Below are 18801 nucleotides of genomic sequence, written 5' to 3' on the forward strand. Positions count from 1 at the left end.
AAACTGCTGCGGATCCGCAGCGTTTTCCGCAGCGTGTGCACATACCTTTAGAATTAGGCTATGTGCACACGGTGCGGATTTGGCTGCGGATTCACAGCAGTGTTCCATCAGGTTTACAGTACCATGTAAACATATGGAAAACCTAATCCGCTGTGCCCATGGTGCGGAAAATACCGCGCGGAAACGCTGTGTTGTATTTTCCGCAGCATGTCAATTCTTTGTGCGGATTCCGCAGCGTTTTACACTTGTTCCTCAATAGGAATCCGCAGGTGAAATCCGCACAAAAACACTGGCAATCCGCGGAAAATCCGCAGGTAAAACGCAGTGCCTTTTACCCGCGGATTTTTCAAAAATGGTGCTGAAAAATCTCATACGAATCCGCAACGTTGGCACATAGCCTTAGGGTTAGGGTTGGGTTGGAATTAGGGTTGTGGTTAGGGGTGTGTTGGGGTTAGGGTTGTGATTAGAGTTATGGCTACAGTTGGGATAAGGTTTAGGGGTGTGTTGGAGTTAGAATTGAGGGGTTTCCACTGTTTAGGCACATCAGGGGGTCTCCAAACGCAACATGGCGCCACCATTGATTCCAGCCAATCTTGTATTCAAAAAGTCAAATGGTGCTCCCTCACTTCCGAGCCCCGACGTGTGCCCAAACAGTGGTTTACCCCCACATATGGGGTACCAGCATACTCAGGACAAACTGCGCAACAATTACTGGGGTCCAATTTCTCCTGTTACCCTTGAGAAAATAAAAAATTGCTTGCTAAAACATCATTTTTGAGGAAAGAAAAATGATTTTTTATTTTCACGGCTCTGCGTTGTAAACGTCTGTAAAGCACTTGGGGGTTCAAAGTGCTCACCACATATCTAGATAAGTTCCTTTGGGGGTCTAGTTTCCAAAATGGGGTCACTTGTGGGGGGTTTCTACTGTTTAGGCACACGAGGGGCTCTGCAAACGCAACGTGACGCCCGCAGACCATTCCATCAAAGTCTGCATTTCAAAAGTCACTACTTCCCTTCTGAGCCCCGACGTGTGCCCAAACAGTGGTTTACCCCCACACAAGGGGTATCAGCTTACTCAGGAGAAACTGGACAACAACTTTTTTGGTCCAATTTCCCCTGTAACCCTTGGGAAAATAAAAAATTCTGGGCTAAAAAATTATTTTTGAGGAAAGAAAACGTATTTATTATTTTCACGGCTCTGCGTTATAAACTTCTGTGAAGCACTTGGGGGTTGAAAGTGCTCACCACATATCTAGATAATTTCATTTCGGGGTCTAGTTTCCGAAATGGGGTGACTTGTGGGGGGTTTCTACTGTTTAGTCACATCAGGGGCTCTGCATACGCAACGTGACGCCCGTAGAGCATTCCATCAAAGTCTGTATTTCAAAACGTCACTACTTCACTTCCGAGCCCCGGCAAGTGCCCAAATAGTAGTTTACCCCCACATATGGGGTATCACCGTACTCAGGAGAAACTGGACAACAAATATTGGGGTCAAATTTCTCCTGTTACCCTTGGGAAAATTAAAAAATTCTGGGCTAAAAAATTATTTTTGAGGAAAGAAAACGTATTTATTATTTTCACTGCTCTGTGTTATGAACTTCTGTGAAGCACTTGGGGGTTCAAAGTGCTCACCTCACATCTAGATAAGTTCCTTTCGGGGTCTAGTTTCCAAAATGGGGTCACTTGTGGGGGGTTTCTACTGTTTAGTCACATCAGGGGCTCTGCAAACGCAACGTGACGCCCGCAGAGCATTCCATCAAAGTCTGCATTTCAAAACGTCACTACTTCACTTCCGAGCCCTGGCATGTGCCCAAACAGTGGTTTACCCCCACATATGGGGTATCAGCGTACTCAGGTGAAACTGGACAACAACTTTTGGGGTCAAATTTCTCCTGTTACCCTTGGGAAAATAAAAAATTGCGGGCTAAAAAATCATTTTTGAGAAAAGAAATTTTTTATTTTATTTTCATGGCTCTGCGTTATAAACTTCTGTGAAGCACTTGAGGGTTCAAAGTGCTCACCACACATCTAGATTAGTTCCTTTGGGGGTCTAGTTTCCAAAATGGGGTCATTTGTGGGGGATCTCCAATGTTTAGGCACACAGGGGCTCTCCAAACGCAACGTGGTGTCCGCTAATGATTGGAGATAATTTTCCATTTAAATAGCCAAATGGCGTGCCTTCCCTTCTGAGCCCTGCCGTGCGCCCAAACAGTGGTTTACCCCCACATATGGGGTATCTGCGTACTCAGGACAAACTGGACAACAACATTTGTGGTTCAATTTCTCCTATTACCATTGGCAAAATAGGAAATTCCAGGCTAAAAAATCATTTTTGAGAAAAGAAAAATTTATTTTTTATTTTCATGGCTCTGCATTATAAACTTCTGTGAAGCACCTGCGGGTTTAAAGTGCTCAGTATGCATCTAGATAAGTTCCTTGGGGGGTCTAGTTTCCAAAATGGGGTCACTTGTGGGGGAGCTCCATTGCATAGGCACACAGGGGCGCTTCAAATGCGACATGGTGTTCGCTAACAATTGGAGCTAATTTTCCATTCAAAAAGTCAAAAGGCGCGCCTTCCCTTCCGAGCCCTGCCTTGTGCCCAAACAGTGGTTTACCCCCACATATGAGGTATCGGCGTACTCGGGAGAAATTGCTCAACAAATTTTAGGATCCATTTTATCCTATTGCCCATGTGAAAATGAAAAAATTGAGGCGAAAAGAAATTTTTTGTGAAAAAAAAGTACTTTTTCATTTTTACGGATCAATTTGTGAAGCACCTGAGGGTTTAAAGTGCTCACTAGGCATCTATATAAGTTCCTTGGGGGGTCCAGTTTCCAAAATGGGGTCACTTGTGGGGGAGCTCCAATGTTTAAGCACACAGGGTCTCTCCAAACGCGACATGGTGTCCGCTAACGATGGAGATAATTTTTCATTCAAAAAGTCAAATGGCGCTCCTTCCCTTCCGAGCCTTACCATGTGCCCAAACAGTGGTTTACCCCCACATGTGAGGTATCGGTGTACTCAGGAGAAATTGCCAAACAAATTTTAGAATACATTTTATCCTGTTGTCCATGTGAAAATGAAAAAATTGAGGCTAAAATTATTTTTTTGTGAAAAAAAATACTTTTTCATTTTTACGGATCAATTTGTGAAGCACCTGGGGGTTTAAAGTGCTCACTATGCATCTAGATAAGTTCCTTGGGGCGTCTAGTTTCCAAAATGGGGTCACTTGTGGGGGAGCTCCAATTTTTAGGCACACGGGGGCTCTTCAAACGTGACATGGTGTCCGCTAAAGAGTGGAGCCAATTTTTCATTCAAAAAGTCAAATGGCGCTCCTTCCCTTCCAAGCCCTGCCGTGCGCCCAAACAGTGGTTTACCCCCACATATGAGGTATCAGCGTACTCAGGACAAATTGGACAACAACTTTCGTGGTTCAGTTTCTCTTTTTACCATTCGGAAAATAAAAAAATTGTTGCTGAAAGATCATTTTTGTGACTAAAAAGTTAAATGTTCATTTTTTCCTTTCATGTTGCTTCTGCTGCTGTGAAGCACCTGAAGGGTTAATAAACTTCTGGAATGTGGTTTTGTGCACCTTGAGGGGTGCAGTTTTTAGAATGGTGTCACTTTTGGGTATTTTCAGCCATATAGACCCCTCAAACTGACTTCAAATGTGAGGTGGTCCCTAAAAAAATGGTTTTGTAAATTTCGTTGTAAAAATGAGAAATCGCTGGTCAAATTTTAACCCTTATAACTTCCTAGCAAAAAAAAAATTTGTTTCCAAAATTGTGCTGATGTAAAGTAGACGTGTGGGAAATGTTATTTATTAACTATTTTGTGTCACATAACTCTGGTTTAACAGAATAAAAATTCAAAATGTGAAAATTGCAAAATTTTCAAAATTTTCGCCAAATTTCCGTTTTTATCACAAATAAACACAGAATTTATTGACCTAAATTTACCACTAACATGAAGCCCAATATGTCACGAAAAAACAATCACAGAACTGCTAGGATCCGTTGAAGCGTTCCCGAGTTATTACCTCATAAAGAGACACTGGTCAGAATTGCAAATAACGGCAAGGTCTTTAAGGTCAAAATAGGCTGGGTCATGAAGGGGTTAAAGAAGCATTTTGATAAGGTAGAAATTGTCTCCTTGGTTGGTGATGACTTCTAGATCTGTGGCCTTTCAACCATTGAGACCCCAAAAGATTGGCAGAACGGGATGTCTTTAACCTTGTGTGCTCACACAGGTGACTGAGAATCCATTTGCACTGTTGTTCAATTTTACCAGAGATAAAAGTGCTTGATCTTGATGATCGGCACTAAAATGGTAATTGGCACCTATTTCCTTGGATAGGTGAGATTTTCTTCCTACCGGATTGCCACAGTATTAAGTACTACTCTCTCCTGTATTTATATACATACACTCATGGCCATTGTTGACATCTACATGGATTGGTCTGTTTTAGATTAGCACTTCTGCCCTGTTCAAACGTTTGCACACACCAGTTCATGTAATGGTTTTCCTTGTTGTTATTGAAACGTGCACATTGTAGATTCAGACTAAAGGCAGAAAACCACAAAGGACATATATGGTAACTAGGAATAAGGAAACACGTATGAAAAAATACAGAATGTGTGTTAAACCTTTGATTCCCCAGAGCATCGCCATTTTACTTTGATGGCAGCTTTTACACTTCCTTGGTATTTTCTCAATTCGTCACCGGGAATAGCTTCCAACGAACAGGTATATCTGGTCAAGAGTTCATTTTTGGAATAACTGACACCATCAGATGCCAGAATATGGCAAGATCTACACAAGTGGGGGAAAATGACAGCCCAGCATTACTTTGTCAGGCCTGCACAACATATGGTTTTTTGCGGCCTGCAAAAACTGGGAGATGCTGGCTCCCTTCTTCCTATACTCAAATATATTCACATTTCTCAGACGTGAATACATTTGAACATTTGAGGACTGGGGCAGGGGAGTGAAAATTAGAGGAAAAAAAAATTGTCTCCATCAAGATGGCGTCACCTGTGCAGTAGGATCTATCGGATGTAAAATAGGGAGCAGGTCAGTGAGGGATCAGTGACCTGTCAGCAGTCTGTATTATGAATACCCAAGCAGAGCACCACATGAAGACCCCAACAGACATCCCTGGAGTACGGGCATATCATTTACTCAAACTGAAAATACAGATTACACAACAACCACAAGACAGATTTCATCAACCAAGGTATCATTGTAATCAGTATAACGGCGCCGACCTGACACTGTCTGTACACTACTGTGCACAATCCTGCTGACGGGTTCCCGTTAATTGATTTAGCATGTATGTGAAATAAAATCACTAATCTACAGCGATAGGCCTTGGCTAAAGTTTTGAGCTGAAATACAGAAAAGTGCAAGTCTTTCGATCTTTTGGTTGTTTTTTTTCCTCCCTTGCTCTGGGTTTGGGCTTACAAACACTGATAGAAAATACTTAGATACATTATTGCTATGTATAAGTGGCCTTACGCCCTTACCAAATCTTATGTCATAACCCTAGACTAAATCTAGAAAAGTCTTGCTGCGCCATTCTGCTCTTCCTCCCCAATATCACTGTGGCCAAAGCAAAGAATCCTTATTGTGACCTGTCTTCACAGTAAAGTTTAATTTCCATGTAATAGTTTGCTGTATTTTCATGACTTCTAGGGAAATGCTCAGGCCAAACGAAAGGTAGGAGGCTGGTGTCTGCTTCACCCTGGTGTCTGCGCATGTGCCACAATACATTAATGAACATTTAATCCTAATAACTTCTTTTATTAACCTGATCTGCAACCAGAGTTGATTTATATAGTTTTATAACCAGCCTTTGCTTTTATTAGCCGGCTCACACAAGGCAGTTTTGATGCTATAATATTTGTACTATTATTATTTAAAAAAAAAAAAAGAGAGAAATTAAACCTGCCCCGTATGAGACCTGACACTAGTTTTTTCATTGTGTGGCTTATTATCACCCGCCAATCAATGCTCCGTTGCTCACAGCCCATTTTTGCTGAAGCTTTTCTGTCTTCTACTGGCTGCGCTTTCTCCAGTCATTATATAATCATGTAATACATTGAAATTTGCTGCATGATTTAATAGCCGATTAGTCCTTGCCTGCTTTTGTATGGATGTAAATATATTGATTTTATTTATCCACTTTTTGTTGGCAATTAATAACTATTGAGATTTGTGCTACTTTAGCATTTTTTTGTATATAAAAAATATAAAATATAGCCTCAAGCCAAAAATATTCTGATTGCTGTAATGCTAACGGGAAAAATAATTGTTCTGGACTGCAGACCTATTGGCCCGATCCTTAATGGTATAAGTGTGATCATAAAGGAAGTTATACTTGTGTAATGAAATTAATGTGTAGGTTTTGGTACCACTAATTTACATGTAGCTTAAAGTAATATTGGTTAGTAATTTATTATAGCATTCTCTTCTGATTTAGAAGCACCTGAGAACTACGGGTGAAGTGGACCCAGTCACCCATGGATTGTCTCTGCCCATAGGTGAGCGGCTGTCAGCCCAGGTAAGTCGTGTGCATTGTCACCAAGGAACACTTGTCACTGATAATATATTATCCCCTTCATTCTCCATGACGTGTCATTGCTTAGAAGCCTACGCCACAGTGGGTAGATGCCATTTACCTCTAACATCAGTGATCAGCACACATGCCTATCTCTGCTTTTCACCTCTTATATGCTGCTGTCAATCACTTACAGCAGCTTTTAGAGAGAATCTGGGAGTAGGGTCATCATTTTTTAGCCATCTATACAGGCATGTTGGTCATAGGAAGCTGAAAAAAATGATACCTTGATATTTGCGGTCTGACATCTTATTCTATAGAAATCCATGTTTTTCTCATATGTAGATGAGCTGTTCCAGGACTACAGGGCGGACACAGGGGGGAGTCGTTGTCAGTGTGATGTGTGATGGCCGCTCTCTGCTCTCCTGTTCTCACTGCGGAGCTGTGTGTGATGATATCTGACACATCTGCAGGTTCTTCTCAGCTTCTTTCTCACAGGCAGACAGGGCTGCAATATTGTTACAACTCAGCAGAGCTCAGAGAGCTGCAGCAAATGTGTTTGTAAGGTGACAAAGTTCAATTGGACTTTTCTGTGTTGGTTACATGTCTCACCCTCCCCCATTTATTTAAAATAATCTCTGGAGGTAGATTCTCATACAGATCAATAACGTGCCAGAGCCTGAAACAGCTCATTTACATATAAGGAAAAAGTGGATTTCTCTGGAATAAAACAAAGGATCGCAGATATCAAGGTATCATTTTATTCAGCTTCCTATGACCTACATTTCCATAAAGACAGTTTAGGAGGGTTCATTCTACTGACAAGATTCCCTTTTAGCACTACTATCTGACAGACATAATCTGGGGTGCCCATCAGCAGTGACATGTTCACAGGAAGCTGTAGGTAGCTTTGAGAGCCGGCTACAGGACCCTGTGCCTGTCATGTGAGCTCTTCTGTGAAGTCTGGCCTGTCGCTGGGCATCATAGCAGACTGTCATTTTTACAATGTACAGCAATACATTAGTATTGCTCTATATCACACATGTTAAAATCTGGCCGCCCACAGGGTGATTATATTTGGCCCATGATGCCGGCACGGTCCCCCATCTCCTGCCCAGCATCACACTTTCAACTGTCAGCATTCTGTATGGAAGGCAATGTGGGGTCCATAATACTGTATGGAGGACTATGTGGGGCCATTATACGGTATGGAGGACTATGTGGGGCTATTATACTGTATGGAGGACTATGTGGGGCCATTATACTGTATGGAGGACTGTGGGGCCCATTATCTATATATATATATATAATTGTCTAAGGGTTTTTCCGTCTGTCTGTCTGTCTGTCCTGGAAATCCCGGGTCTCTGATTGGTCGAGGCCGCCAGGCCTCGACCAATCAGCAACGGCACAGCGACGATGATGTCATAATGGTTGCCATGGCGACGATGATGTCATAAAGGTTGCCTCGATCAATCAGCGACGGACACAGTCTGCCGCGAATTCTGGAATCATCATTGTCCATATATTACAGGGACATGCATATTCTAGAATACCCGATGCGTTAGAATCGGGCCACAGTCTAGTACTGTATAAAGGACTATCTGGGGCCATTATACTGTATGAATGAATATGGGTAGCCAAATAAACTTTATGGAGGACTATGTGGAGCCCATTATACTGTGTGGTGGGCTGTGTAAGAATCACAGTTGGGGCATCATACTGTGTTGTGGCCAGCATTCCGGGGAAGTTGAGGGTGGGGTGTACAGGAGAATAATCATCACTGTGGTGATATCATATTGTGTGGGGGGGTGGGGCATTTTATTGGCAATTGGCACTTTGAGGACAATTGTTACTGTATTGACTTAACCCCTTAGTGACCGAGCCAAATTTTTTAAATCTGACCAGTGTCACTTTATGTGGTAATAACTCTGCAACGCTTCAACAAATCCCAGTGATTTTGAGATTGTTTTTTCGTGACACATTATACTTTATGATAATGGTAAATTTTGTTCAACATTTTTTGTGCTTATTTATAAAAAATATCAAAAATTTGAGAAAAATGTTAAAAAATTAGCAATTTTCTAAATTTTAATGATTATCCCTTTAATCCAGATAGTCATACCACAGAAAACCATTAATAAATAACATTTCCCACATGTCTGCTTTACATCAGCACCATTTGTAAAATGTTATTTCATTTTGTTAGCATTTTAGGAGGTTTAAAAATGTAGCAGCAATTTTTCATTTTTTCAAAGAAATTTACAAAATTTATTTTTTTAGGGACTTATCCATGTTTGAAGTGACTTTAGGGGTCCTATATATTGGGAAACCCACAAACGTGATACCATTTTAAAAAGAGCACCCCCTGACATATTGAAAACTGCTGTCAGGTAGTTTATTAACCCTTCAGGTGCTTTACAGGAATTAATGCAAAGTGGTATGACAGAAATGAAAATGTGTATTTTTACCACCTAAATGTTGCTAACTTCTGAACAGATTACTACAGCCGTGAGACTCTAAGGCCGCTATTTGGTCGTGAATTGCCATCGCAAACATCAGGACAACAGAATCATGATCTGAGGGCACCAATTGTGACAAAGAAGAAGCCCCCACACTCTGTTAACCATTTATAATGATGTAGTCACTATTGACAGCAGCATCTAAGGGGTTAAACAGATTTAGATGGTGCAAATACTGATCGTAGCTGGTACAGCAAGTTGTCAGCTATAGTGTACAACCGACAGATGCTGGATTGTCACCTGTATGGGGAGGCTATTCTCTTATATCTCAGGTCAGTTAAAAGACGTATTGATGGTCATTAAGGGGTTAAATAGGAGGAAAATTATTTTGTAAGGTCTGCAAAGCTGTGGGTTATGCTCTCCTGTGACCCCCGCTGAATATTAAGGTTTGGCTTGTGGTTTTTTTTTGGGGGGGAGGGGCCCAATTAGAACTTCTGCTGTGGAGCCTTATAATTTCTATGTATACCCCTGCCTGCAATGAAATACCCAGTGCTCCAGTCATGTACTTTGTTAATGGTTCATCGTTATATTTGATAAGGAAAAACTTCCTCAATTGTACAAATTTTTTTAACTAAATATTAAAGTTGGCATGTAATTTTGTACAAGTTTTTAATTTTGACCTTCTTTGTATTTGAGTTTCACATCCCTGCCGTATGTAGTACAAGCGATCAGACGATCACAGGTTCAAGTTCCCTAAGGAGAATAACAAAGTAAAAAGAAGGGAAAAACGTTTTTCAAAAATATAAACCTTTGAATTGCCCTCCCCACCCCCTTTTTCCAAAGCTAAGGATAAAAAAGGGAGATATTTGGTATCAATGCTTCCTGAAAATTAGACCTTTCAAAATTAGATTAGGCTGATCAGTAAACACTAATGATACAAATAGTCCCAACAACATATTCATCTATCAAGATACCATACATAGACTGGCATATAAAAGCTAAGTAGCATATCTATAGGGGCAAAAGAAAACGACTCAAAATATATAGGACAACAGGAGAGAAAATGAGTCAAACGGACATGCCACTTGTAAACAAACGTGAAAAATCTTTATTAAATACAAGATTAAAAACATACACAAAACTACCATAAAGCGTATGTACAAGACAACAGAGCAATCAATATATCCAGTAATGGCATAGTACAAATGGGTGTGTGGACAGATACCAAATGAAAAGGAGCGGTAAGATTATACTTCCATAATGGGCACACCCAGTGTGGTATAATATAAAAATGACTGCAATACGCTGGGCAGAAGTTCAATATAGATGCAATATATGCATAATATAGCTAGTTATATGTTGTATAGGTTCACAGGGAAAATTTAGGGGAAGGGGAGCCTATGTATAGAGCATAACATGTCATGTGACCTCCACTGCTCTAAGGCATACCCTTACCATATAACCCATCAAACATAGATAACCTGTGAGATGGTTTAAACCCAACAAGAGGGCCACAGCTGCAGACAAATAAGACAAAAGTATTTACCCATATCAGGAAAGGATAATCTGTCCGGTCCTAGATCCCCAACGCACGTTTTGGTGCGGGTTCACCTTCTTCAGGGGGCGTGGTTTTGATGGAGGATATAACCTCCCTATATATCCGACGAGAGAAGTCACGGGGTACTAGAGTACCAATAGGGACAAAGTGCTAAAACTAGGTAGGGAGCTGATAGGCCAGTCAGCAAACAGCCAAAATAGTGCCATGACGTCATGTAAGACCGCCAACAGGAACAGCCGCTCTACCACTGAGCGGGCAAGACAGTGTCATAAAGAAGCGGCGGCTAATAGGAAATATATTGCGCATGCGCTACCAACACTATTATGATGCATCTAAGCGGTAGCCTAGGAGACACAGAGGTCACGTGGGACCGCCGGCAGGAACATCCGCTCTGCCACTGAACGGGCAGGGGAGTGTCATCAGAAAGCGGCAGCTAATAGGTAAATACGTTGTATTGCGCGTGCGCCGCCAGCGCTGTCATAACGCATCTACAACAGTAACCTAGGAGACACAAATACACTATGTACACTGTCCGGAGGAGGCGGGCGATCAAAAAGCCCCGTGACAATCCCCGCTGCGCCATCCGAAGGGCGAGTCGGCACCGAAACACACCCACGGACAGAGCAAGCAGAGAGAACTCACAGGGGGAAGAGAGACAGCCCGTCTCCATACGGACAGAGAACAATACATGGTGACAATATCAGGCTAAAGATATTAATAAACAAATGACAAACATTTAAATAAATAAATACAACATGCATATGCAAGCTGTATCTGTGCCTATATAACACAAAACAAGCACAGAAAGAAGGCACCTACAAAAAGCCAATACTGTGAGGGCTGGTAACATCCGGGAGGCTGGCGCCCCACCTCCACCATGCACCAAGCCAAAACAGGAGGCAGTGTGCGGACATGCACATAGTATAGACTATTTAAAGGTATATATAATAGAAAAAAATCACGACCACATATAGGCCCACATTAATTAATCAACATGATATGACTACAAAGTGCTGAGTCCATACTAGGGTCACACTTCTCCTCAAAGTATGACGACTTAAATGACTTCATAGATGCCACTCCATGATGTAAAATACGTGACCTCGACGGAACATAGGGGTATATCTTGAGCAAGTCGCACCGTACATATTCAGATCAGTATATTGCACGGATAGCTGAAATAATAAATAAAAAGCATATGTTAAAATCATTAAAAAGAAACACCAAAACCAAAATTAAAAGACAAAACAGCGGCGGAAGGTCAGGCAGGGGCACATCAGGCAAAAGAATAAATACAAGGTACTCACACCACAAAATAGTGGTTACAGGAAAGAGGCAAAACCATGTAATTCATTAAGGCTGCGTGGAAACATTGTGCCCAAAACAGTGATCCACCTACATTCTTTCTGGGCAAGTAATTGCTTAATGTTTCCACCGCGGATCCCGAGTTGAATATGCTGGATGCCCCTGACCATGAAGGATTTAGGGTCACTCTGATGGTATGTACGAAAATGTCTCGGTATAGTTTTTAGCAAGGACTCATCCATAACCGAGGCAGATGCTAGTATGTCACGTACATGCTCTCGGGTACGGATTCTCAACTGACGAGACGTCAGACCAATATAAATCTTATCACACCCACATGTAGCGTAATATATCACCTGTGTTGTCGCACAGGTGATATAATGTCTGATATCAAAAATACGTTTCCCGTCAGATGAGGTGAAGGTAGTGGTTCTCAGCATGTTCTTGCATGCCATACATCTCCCACATGGAAAACAACCATGGGGTGGTCCATGTGAATTAAAGGGATTGTTGACTACTGGGACATAATGACTGTTGACCAACATGTCTCCCAAATTTTGGCTTCTTCTAGCTGTCATAAGTGGATTTGTGGATAGATGTCTGGAGAGGATGGGGTCAGTCTGAAGTACATTCCAATGTCGCCTAAGACATTCCCTCATCTGTGTTCACTGGCCATTGTATGTTGATATGAATCTAATATGTTCTTCACCCTTTTTTATTTTGGGCTGGCCATGTAACAAACCAGGGCGGTTGCTTTTTTTTGCCCTCAGATAGCCTTGTTTTATACAGCGATTGCTATACCCGCGCATCCGAAATCTATCATGAAGGTCCGCCGACTGAGCCTCAAATCTTTCCTCAGATGAGCACACACGTCTCATTCTGAGAAATTGGCCTACCGGGATGGCCCTAATGGTAGCTGGAGGGTGGCTCGAACTCGCATGCAACAGTGCATTGACTGAGGTGGGCTTCCGATACACATCAGTCTGTAACTGCAGATGTTCGTCAGTAAAGATTTTAATATCAAGGAAGTCCACCTCGGTCCTGCTAAATTTATAAGTCAGTTTGATATTATACATGTTCGAGTTCAAGCCATCCATAAAGTCCCGCAGCTGCTGTTCAGTACCCTGCCACACAATAAAAACGTCATCAATATAACGCAGCCAGCACTGCACATGGTCCGCCGCCTGGGCACCCTCTCCGCCAAAAACCTCTCTCTCCCAAAAACCAAGGGAGAGATTGGCAAAAGAGGGCGCACAGGCAGCCCCCATGGCAGTGCCGCACTGCTGTAAATAAAAGATGTCACGAAACACGAAAAAATTGTGAGTCAGGATGTACCGAAGCAGCTGCAGGACAAATTCACACAGTGGGCCATCCCAATTGCTGTTAGCAAGAAAAAATTGGCAGGCCCGGAGACCATCATCGTGTCGGATGCACGTGTACAGCGATTCGATATCTGCCGTTAAGAGTATCATATCACCATCCAAGGACATACCGTCAATTCTCGACAGAACATCCATCGTATCACGTGCGTACGAAGGAAGTGATTCCACAAGAGGCTTAAGATAATGATCTATAAACCTACACACAGGTTCACAGAGTCCACCCAGGCCCGACACAATGGGCCGGCCTGGCGGAGTCAGCGAATCCTTGTGGATTTTAGGTGTGAAATAAATGGTCGGGACTTTGGGAGTTTTAATCAACAGTCCCTCCATTATTTTTGGGGGGATAATACCCTTATCAACAGCCTGTTGTAGAATCAGTTCAAGTTCTGCCAAGAAAGCTACTGTAGGGTTACGATCAAGACGACAGTATGTTTTCTTGTCTTTCAGCTGCCTATAAGCCTCCCTTTCATACATCCACTGTGGCCATATCACTATATTTCCCCCCTTGTCGGCCGGCTTAATCACAATATCCTTATAGCTTCTCAAATCTTTAAGAGCTAGACGCTGCTGTGCTGTGAGGTTGTCGCCCTCACGGCGAGTAGTCAGATGTTCAAAATCCTTCGCCACTAATCTGGTAAAATTAGTAAACACTGTAGAGAAGAAAAAACAAAAACACCAGAATTGTGTTTTTTTTTGGTTATTGTAATAATGCAAAAAATGAAATAAAGAAGCGATCTAAACATAGCATGCCCCTCAACATTGAAAGAATAAATACACCATCTTCCCACACAAAAAAACAAGGCATGACATATATCCATTTATGGTAATATAAAAAAAAAGTGTGGGGTCTCGGAAAAATGTTGACACAAAGCAAAATTATTATTTTTTTTTTACAAAGCTCTGAATGTTTTTAAACTAACAAAATAATTAGAAAAAAAACGATACATGTCTGGTGTCTCCGTAAACTTACTGACCTGGAAAATCATGTTTCCAGGTTGAACTTTGCATACATATTGTACATCTCTCTGTTTATTCTTTTAGTCATAAGCTTTTCCCAGTTTAGGATCTTGTGTACATTAATGTATGACAGTGTCATTTTTATTATGCTTATATATTTTCAGGAACGACTGCGCCTCGAGAGAAACCGGGAGTACAATCAGTTCCTCAGAATGAAGGATGATGAACAGGAGAGAATACACAAGGCTGGTCTGGAGGGAGAAAAAAATGTTCTGGTAATCCAAAATTAAAAAAAGAAATCACTGTAGTTCAATTAGTCTACAAAACCCAGTGCTGATTTATGTGGGAAGCTCGAAGCTGATGTATCAGTCATTTACTTTTGTTAAAACTGTCTTGTCTTTCTGCCTCACAAAAAAGTTGATCAGATGGTTTCTATGTACAGTGTGGGAAGCAAGTATTTGATACACTGCCGATTTTTGCAAGTTTTCCCACCTACAAAGACTGGACAGGTCTATAATTATCGTAGGTACCTTTCAACTGTGAGAGACAGAACCTAAAAATAAAATCCAGAAAATCACATTGTATGATTTTTACATACCGTATATACTCGAGTATAAGCCGACCTGAGTATAAGCTGAGGCACCTAATTTTGGCACGGAAAACTGGGTAGGCTTATTGACTCGAGTATAAGCCGGGCATGCAGTGTTCAATCATCCCTGTCCTGGTATGTGTGGCTCCCCCTGTTGTGTGCATGACTCCTCTGTCCTCCCCCTGTTGTGTGCATGGCTTCTCCATCCTCCCCCTGTTGTATGCATGGCTTCTCCATCTTCCCCCTGTTGTGTGCATGCCTCCTCCGTCCTCCCTCTGTTGTGTGCACGCCTCCTCCGTCCTCTGTTGTGTGCATGGCTCCTCCGTCCTCCCCCTGTTGTATGCATGGCTCCTCCGTCCTCCCCCCATTGTGTGCATGGCTCCTTTGTCCTCCCCCTGTTGTGTGCATGACTCCTCCGTCCTCCCCCTGTTGTGTGTATGGCTCCTCCGTCCTCCCCCTGTTGTGTGCACGCCTCCTCCATCCTCCCTCTGTTGTGTGCATGACTCCTCCGCCCTCCCCCTGTTGTGTGCATGGCTCCTCCGTCCTCCCCCTGTTGATTGTACGCCTCCTCCATCCTCCCTCTGTTGTGTGCATGGCTCCTCCGTCCTCCCCCTGTTGTGTGCATGGCTCCTCCGTCCTCCCCCTGTTGTGTGCATGGCTCCTCCGTCCTCCCCCTGTTGTGTGCATGCCTCCTCCGTCCTCCCTCTGTTGTGTTCACGCCTCCTCCATTGTGTGCATGGCTCCTCCGTCCACCCTCTGTTGTGTGCATGCCTCCTCCGTCCTCCTTCTGTTGTGTGCATGCCTCCTCCGTCCTCCCTCTGTTGTGTGCATGGCTCCTCCGTCCTCCCCCTGTTGTATGCATGGCTCCTCCGTCCTCCCCCTGTTGTGTGCATGCCTCCTCTGTCCTCCCCCTGTTGTGTGCACACCTCCGTCCTCCCCCTGTTGTGTGCGTGGCTCCTCCGTCCTCCCCCTGTTGTGTGCGTGGCTCCTCCGTCCTCCCCCTGTTGTGTGCATGGCTCCTCCGTCCTCCCCCTGTTGTGTGCATGGCTCCTCCGTCCTCCCCCTGATGTGTGCATGGCGCCGCTAGGCTCCCTCCGTCCTCCATCCTCCTCATCCTGCTCGCGCTGTCGCTGCGCATCCCTGCATCTCTCTGTTGTCCTGGCGAGGCAGCTTCTTCCTTTGTTCAGCGGTCACGTGGTATCGCTCATTTAACCCTGCTGTTCTGTTCGGTCTGGGGAGACCTATTTTGAACTTTGGTATTTTTTGGGGTGTTCAAGATGCGGTTCTGAAACTTGTGGTTGATTGACTTAAATGAGGATGGGTCGGTCGGCCACGGGTTTCAGAGCCGCATCTTGAATATTTTAAAGAATATTGAAGTTCAAAGTCGGTCATTTTTGACCAACAGAACAGCAGGGTTAAGTAATGAATATGCGCTTCACGCCTATGGGAGTGGAGTCACATCCATATTCATTACTTAATGAGCGTTCCCACGTGACCGCTGAACACAGGAAGAAGCTGCCTCGCCGGGACAACAGAGGGATGCAGGGAGGACTTGCAGCGATCGCGCCTGGAGTGGGTGAGTATAATGTGACAGCCACCGGCTGCTGCCGCACCCTCTCCCCCGCTGACCCCCTGGGACAGTGACTCGTGTATAAGCCGAGGGGGGGGGGGGGGTGTTTTCAGCACACAAAAATGTGCTGAAAATCTCGGCTTATACACGAGTATATTCTGTAATGAAATTGCATTTTATTCAATTAAATAAGTGCCGTATATACTCGAGTATAAGCCGACCCCCCTAATTTTGCCACAAAAAAATGGGAAAACTTATTGACTCGAGTATAAGCCTAGGGTGGAAAATGCAGCAGCTACCGGTGAATTTCAAAAATAAAAATAGATGCTCCATACCGTTCATTATTGCCCCAAAGGAGGTTCCATATAAAGCTGTGCCATATATAATGCTCCATACCGTTGATTATTGACCTATAGATGCTCCTTATAAAGCTGTGCCATATAGAATGCTCTGCACCGTTCATTATGGCCCCATAGATGCTCCATATAAAGCTGTGCCCCATATACAATGCTCTGCACCGTTCATTATGGCCCCATAGATGTGCCATATATGCTCTGCACCGTTCTTTATTGCCCCATAGATGCTCCATTTAAAGCTCTGCCATATATGCTCTGCACCGTTCATTATTGCCCCATAGATGCTCCATTTAAAGCTGTGCCATATATGCCCTGCACCGTTCATTATTGCCCCATAGATGCTCCATTTAAAGCTGTGCCATATAGAATGCTCTGCACCGTTCATTATTGCCCCATGGATGCTCCTTATAAAGCTGCCCCATATATAACGCTGCTGCAATAAAAAAAAAAAAAAAAAACAGCACTGACTGTTCAGGCAGAGGGCGGCGCGCGCACACTAGTACGTCATCGCGCCTTCTGACCTGAACAGTCAGAGCAAGGGGACGGGAAGACGGAGCGGCGCCCGGCGGGTGGAACGTAGACAGGTGAATATAAAATACTCACCTAGTCCCGGCGCTCCTGACGCTCCCCCTGCCTGTCACACTGTCTTCGGGTGCTGCAGCTCTTCCTCTGTCAGCGGTCACTGGCACCGCTCATTAGAGGAATGAATATGCGGCTCCACCCCTATGGGAGTGGAGTCCATATTCATAACTTTAATGAGCGGTATCACGTGACCGCTGAACAGGGGAAGAGCTGCAGCACCCGAAGACAGTGTGACAGGCAGGGGGAGCGTCAGGACCGCCGGGACTAGGTGAGTATGCGACAATCCTCTCTTCCCCTCACCCGCCGACCCTGCCGCCGACCGTGACTCGGGTATAAGCCGAGAGGGGCACTTTCAGCCCAAAAATTTGGGCTGAAAATCTCGGCTTATACTCGAGAATATACGGTATTTGATCTTCTGTCAGCCAGCAAGAATTCTGGCTCTTCCAGACCTGTTAGTTTTTCTTTAAGAAGCTCTCCTACTCTGCACTCATTACCTGTATTAATTGCACCTGTTTGAACTCATTACCTGTATAAAAGACACCTGTCCGGTTGACCCGATGGTATCTGACCCCCGCTAGAGTAGCTAAAGCAGTGGCTAACCACTCCCCAAATTGCTTCAGAGGATGCAACTCAACAGGAGACATGTTCTATATATGGTGGCTTTGCCCGATTGTCAGAAGGCTCTGGATTAGGATATACCATTTGGTTTTTTCCATAGCTAACATTAACCTAAAAAAAAGTCCATGGGAGGCGCTACTCAACAAACGCATCCCTATCATACCCGATCTCTTATCTCATTTATATTTTTGGCAGCAAAAGAAACCATTGCTTTGGCATGGAAAAAACCAAACTTAGACTTTTCCGCGGTCAAAACACGCCTCACTTGGCACATGATCAACAAGAAATTATCAGCTATACTAATGGACAAAGTTGGCAAATTTGAGAAAATATGGCTCCCCTGGGCGGAATATACCAACCATACCCCTTTTCCACACCGGTATTATACCTAACCAACAACGTTCAGTCGGATTCAGAATAACTCACCATACTCTTCGGACGTTATACAGCTTCTCATTCGGGCTTCCCCCCCACTTTCCCATTCCCTTACTTTTGTTAGGTTGCATGATTGCGTGTTAGTTAATCACATGCATTTTCGTATGGATTGTATGTAAAGCTTTATTCTGATTTTTCTTGATTATCTTATATATGTAATTCGAAAATTTTCAATAAAAATTAATTGTTTAAAAAAAAAAAAGACACCTGTCTGCACACGCAATCACACTCCAACCTCTTCACCATGGCCAAGACCAAAGAGCTGTCTAAGGACACCAGGGACAAAATTGTAGAACTGCACAAGGCTGGGATTGGCTGCAGGACAATGGGAAAGCAGCTTGGTGAGAAGGCAACAACTGTTTGCACAATTATTAGAAAATGAAAGAAACACAAGATGACTGTTAATCTTCCTCAGTCTGGGGCACTGT

General features: G+C 43.4%; 1 protein-coding gene across 5 annotated transcripts in view; it reads left to right on the top strand.

Annotated features, from left to right (window-relative positions):
- Window positions 1–18801, top strand: part of CSPP1 (centrosome and spindle pole associated protein 1) — a 147928-nt gene that overhangs the window by 32540 nt on the left and 96587 nt on the right. For 3 of the 5 annotated variants that reach the window (XM_069731434.1, XM_069731436.1, XM_069731437.1), the window contains exons 5-7: window positions 5698–5721; window positions 6485–6565; window positions 14388–14498. In XM_069731434.1, the coding sequence (XP_069587535.1) occupies window positions 5698–5721; window positions 6485–6565; window positions 14388–14498 (216 nt within the window). The remainder of the gene's footprint in view (window positions 1–5697; window positions 5722–6484; window positions 6566–14387; window positions 14499–18801) is intronic. The other 2 variants (XM_069731439.1, XM_069731438.1) reach the window with 1 other exon arrangement.

Source organism: Ranitomeya imitator, chromosome 6 (assembly GCF_032444005.1).
Source record: "Ranitomeya imitator isolate aRanImi1 chromosome 6, aRanImi1.pri, whole genome shotgun sequence".
Taxonomy (NCBI): domain Eukaryota; kingdom Metazoa; phylum Chordata; class Amphibia; order Anura; family Dendrobatidae; genus Ranitomeya; species Ranitomeya imitator.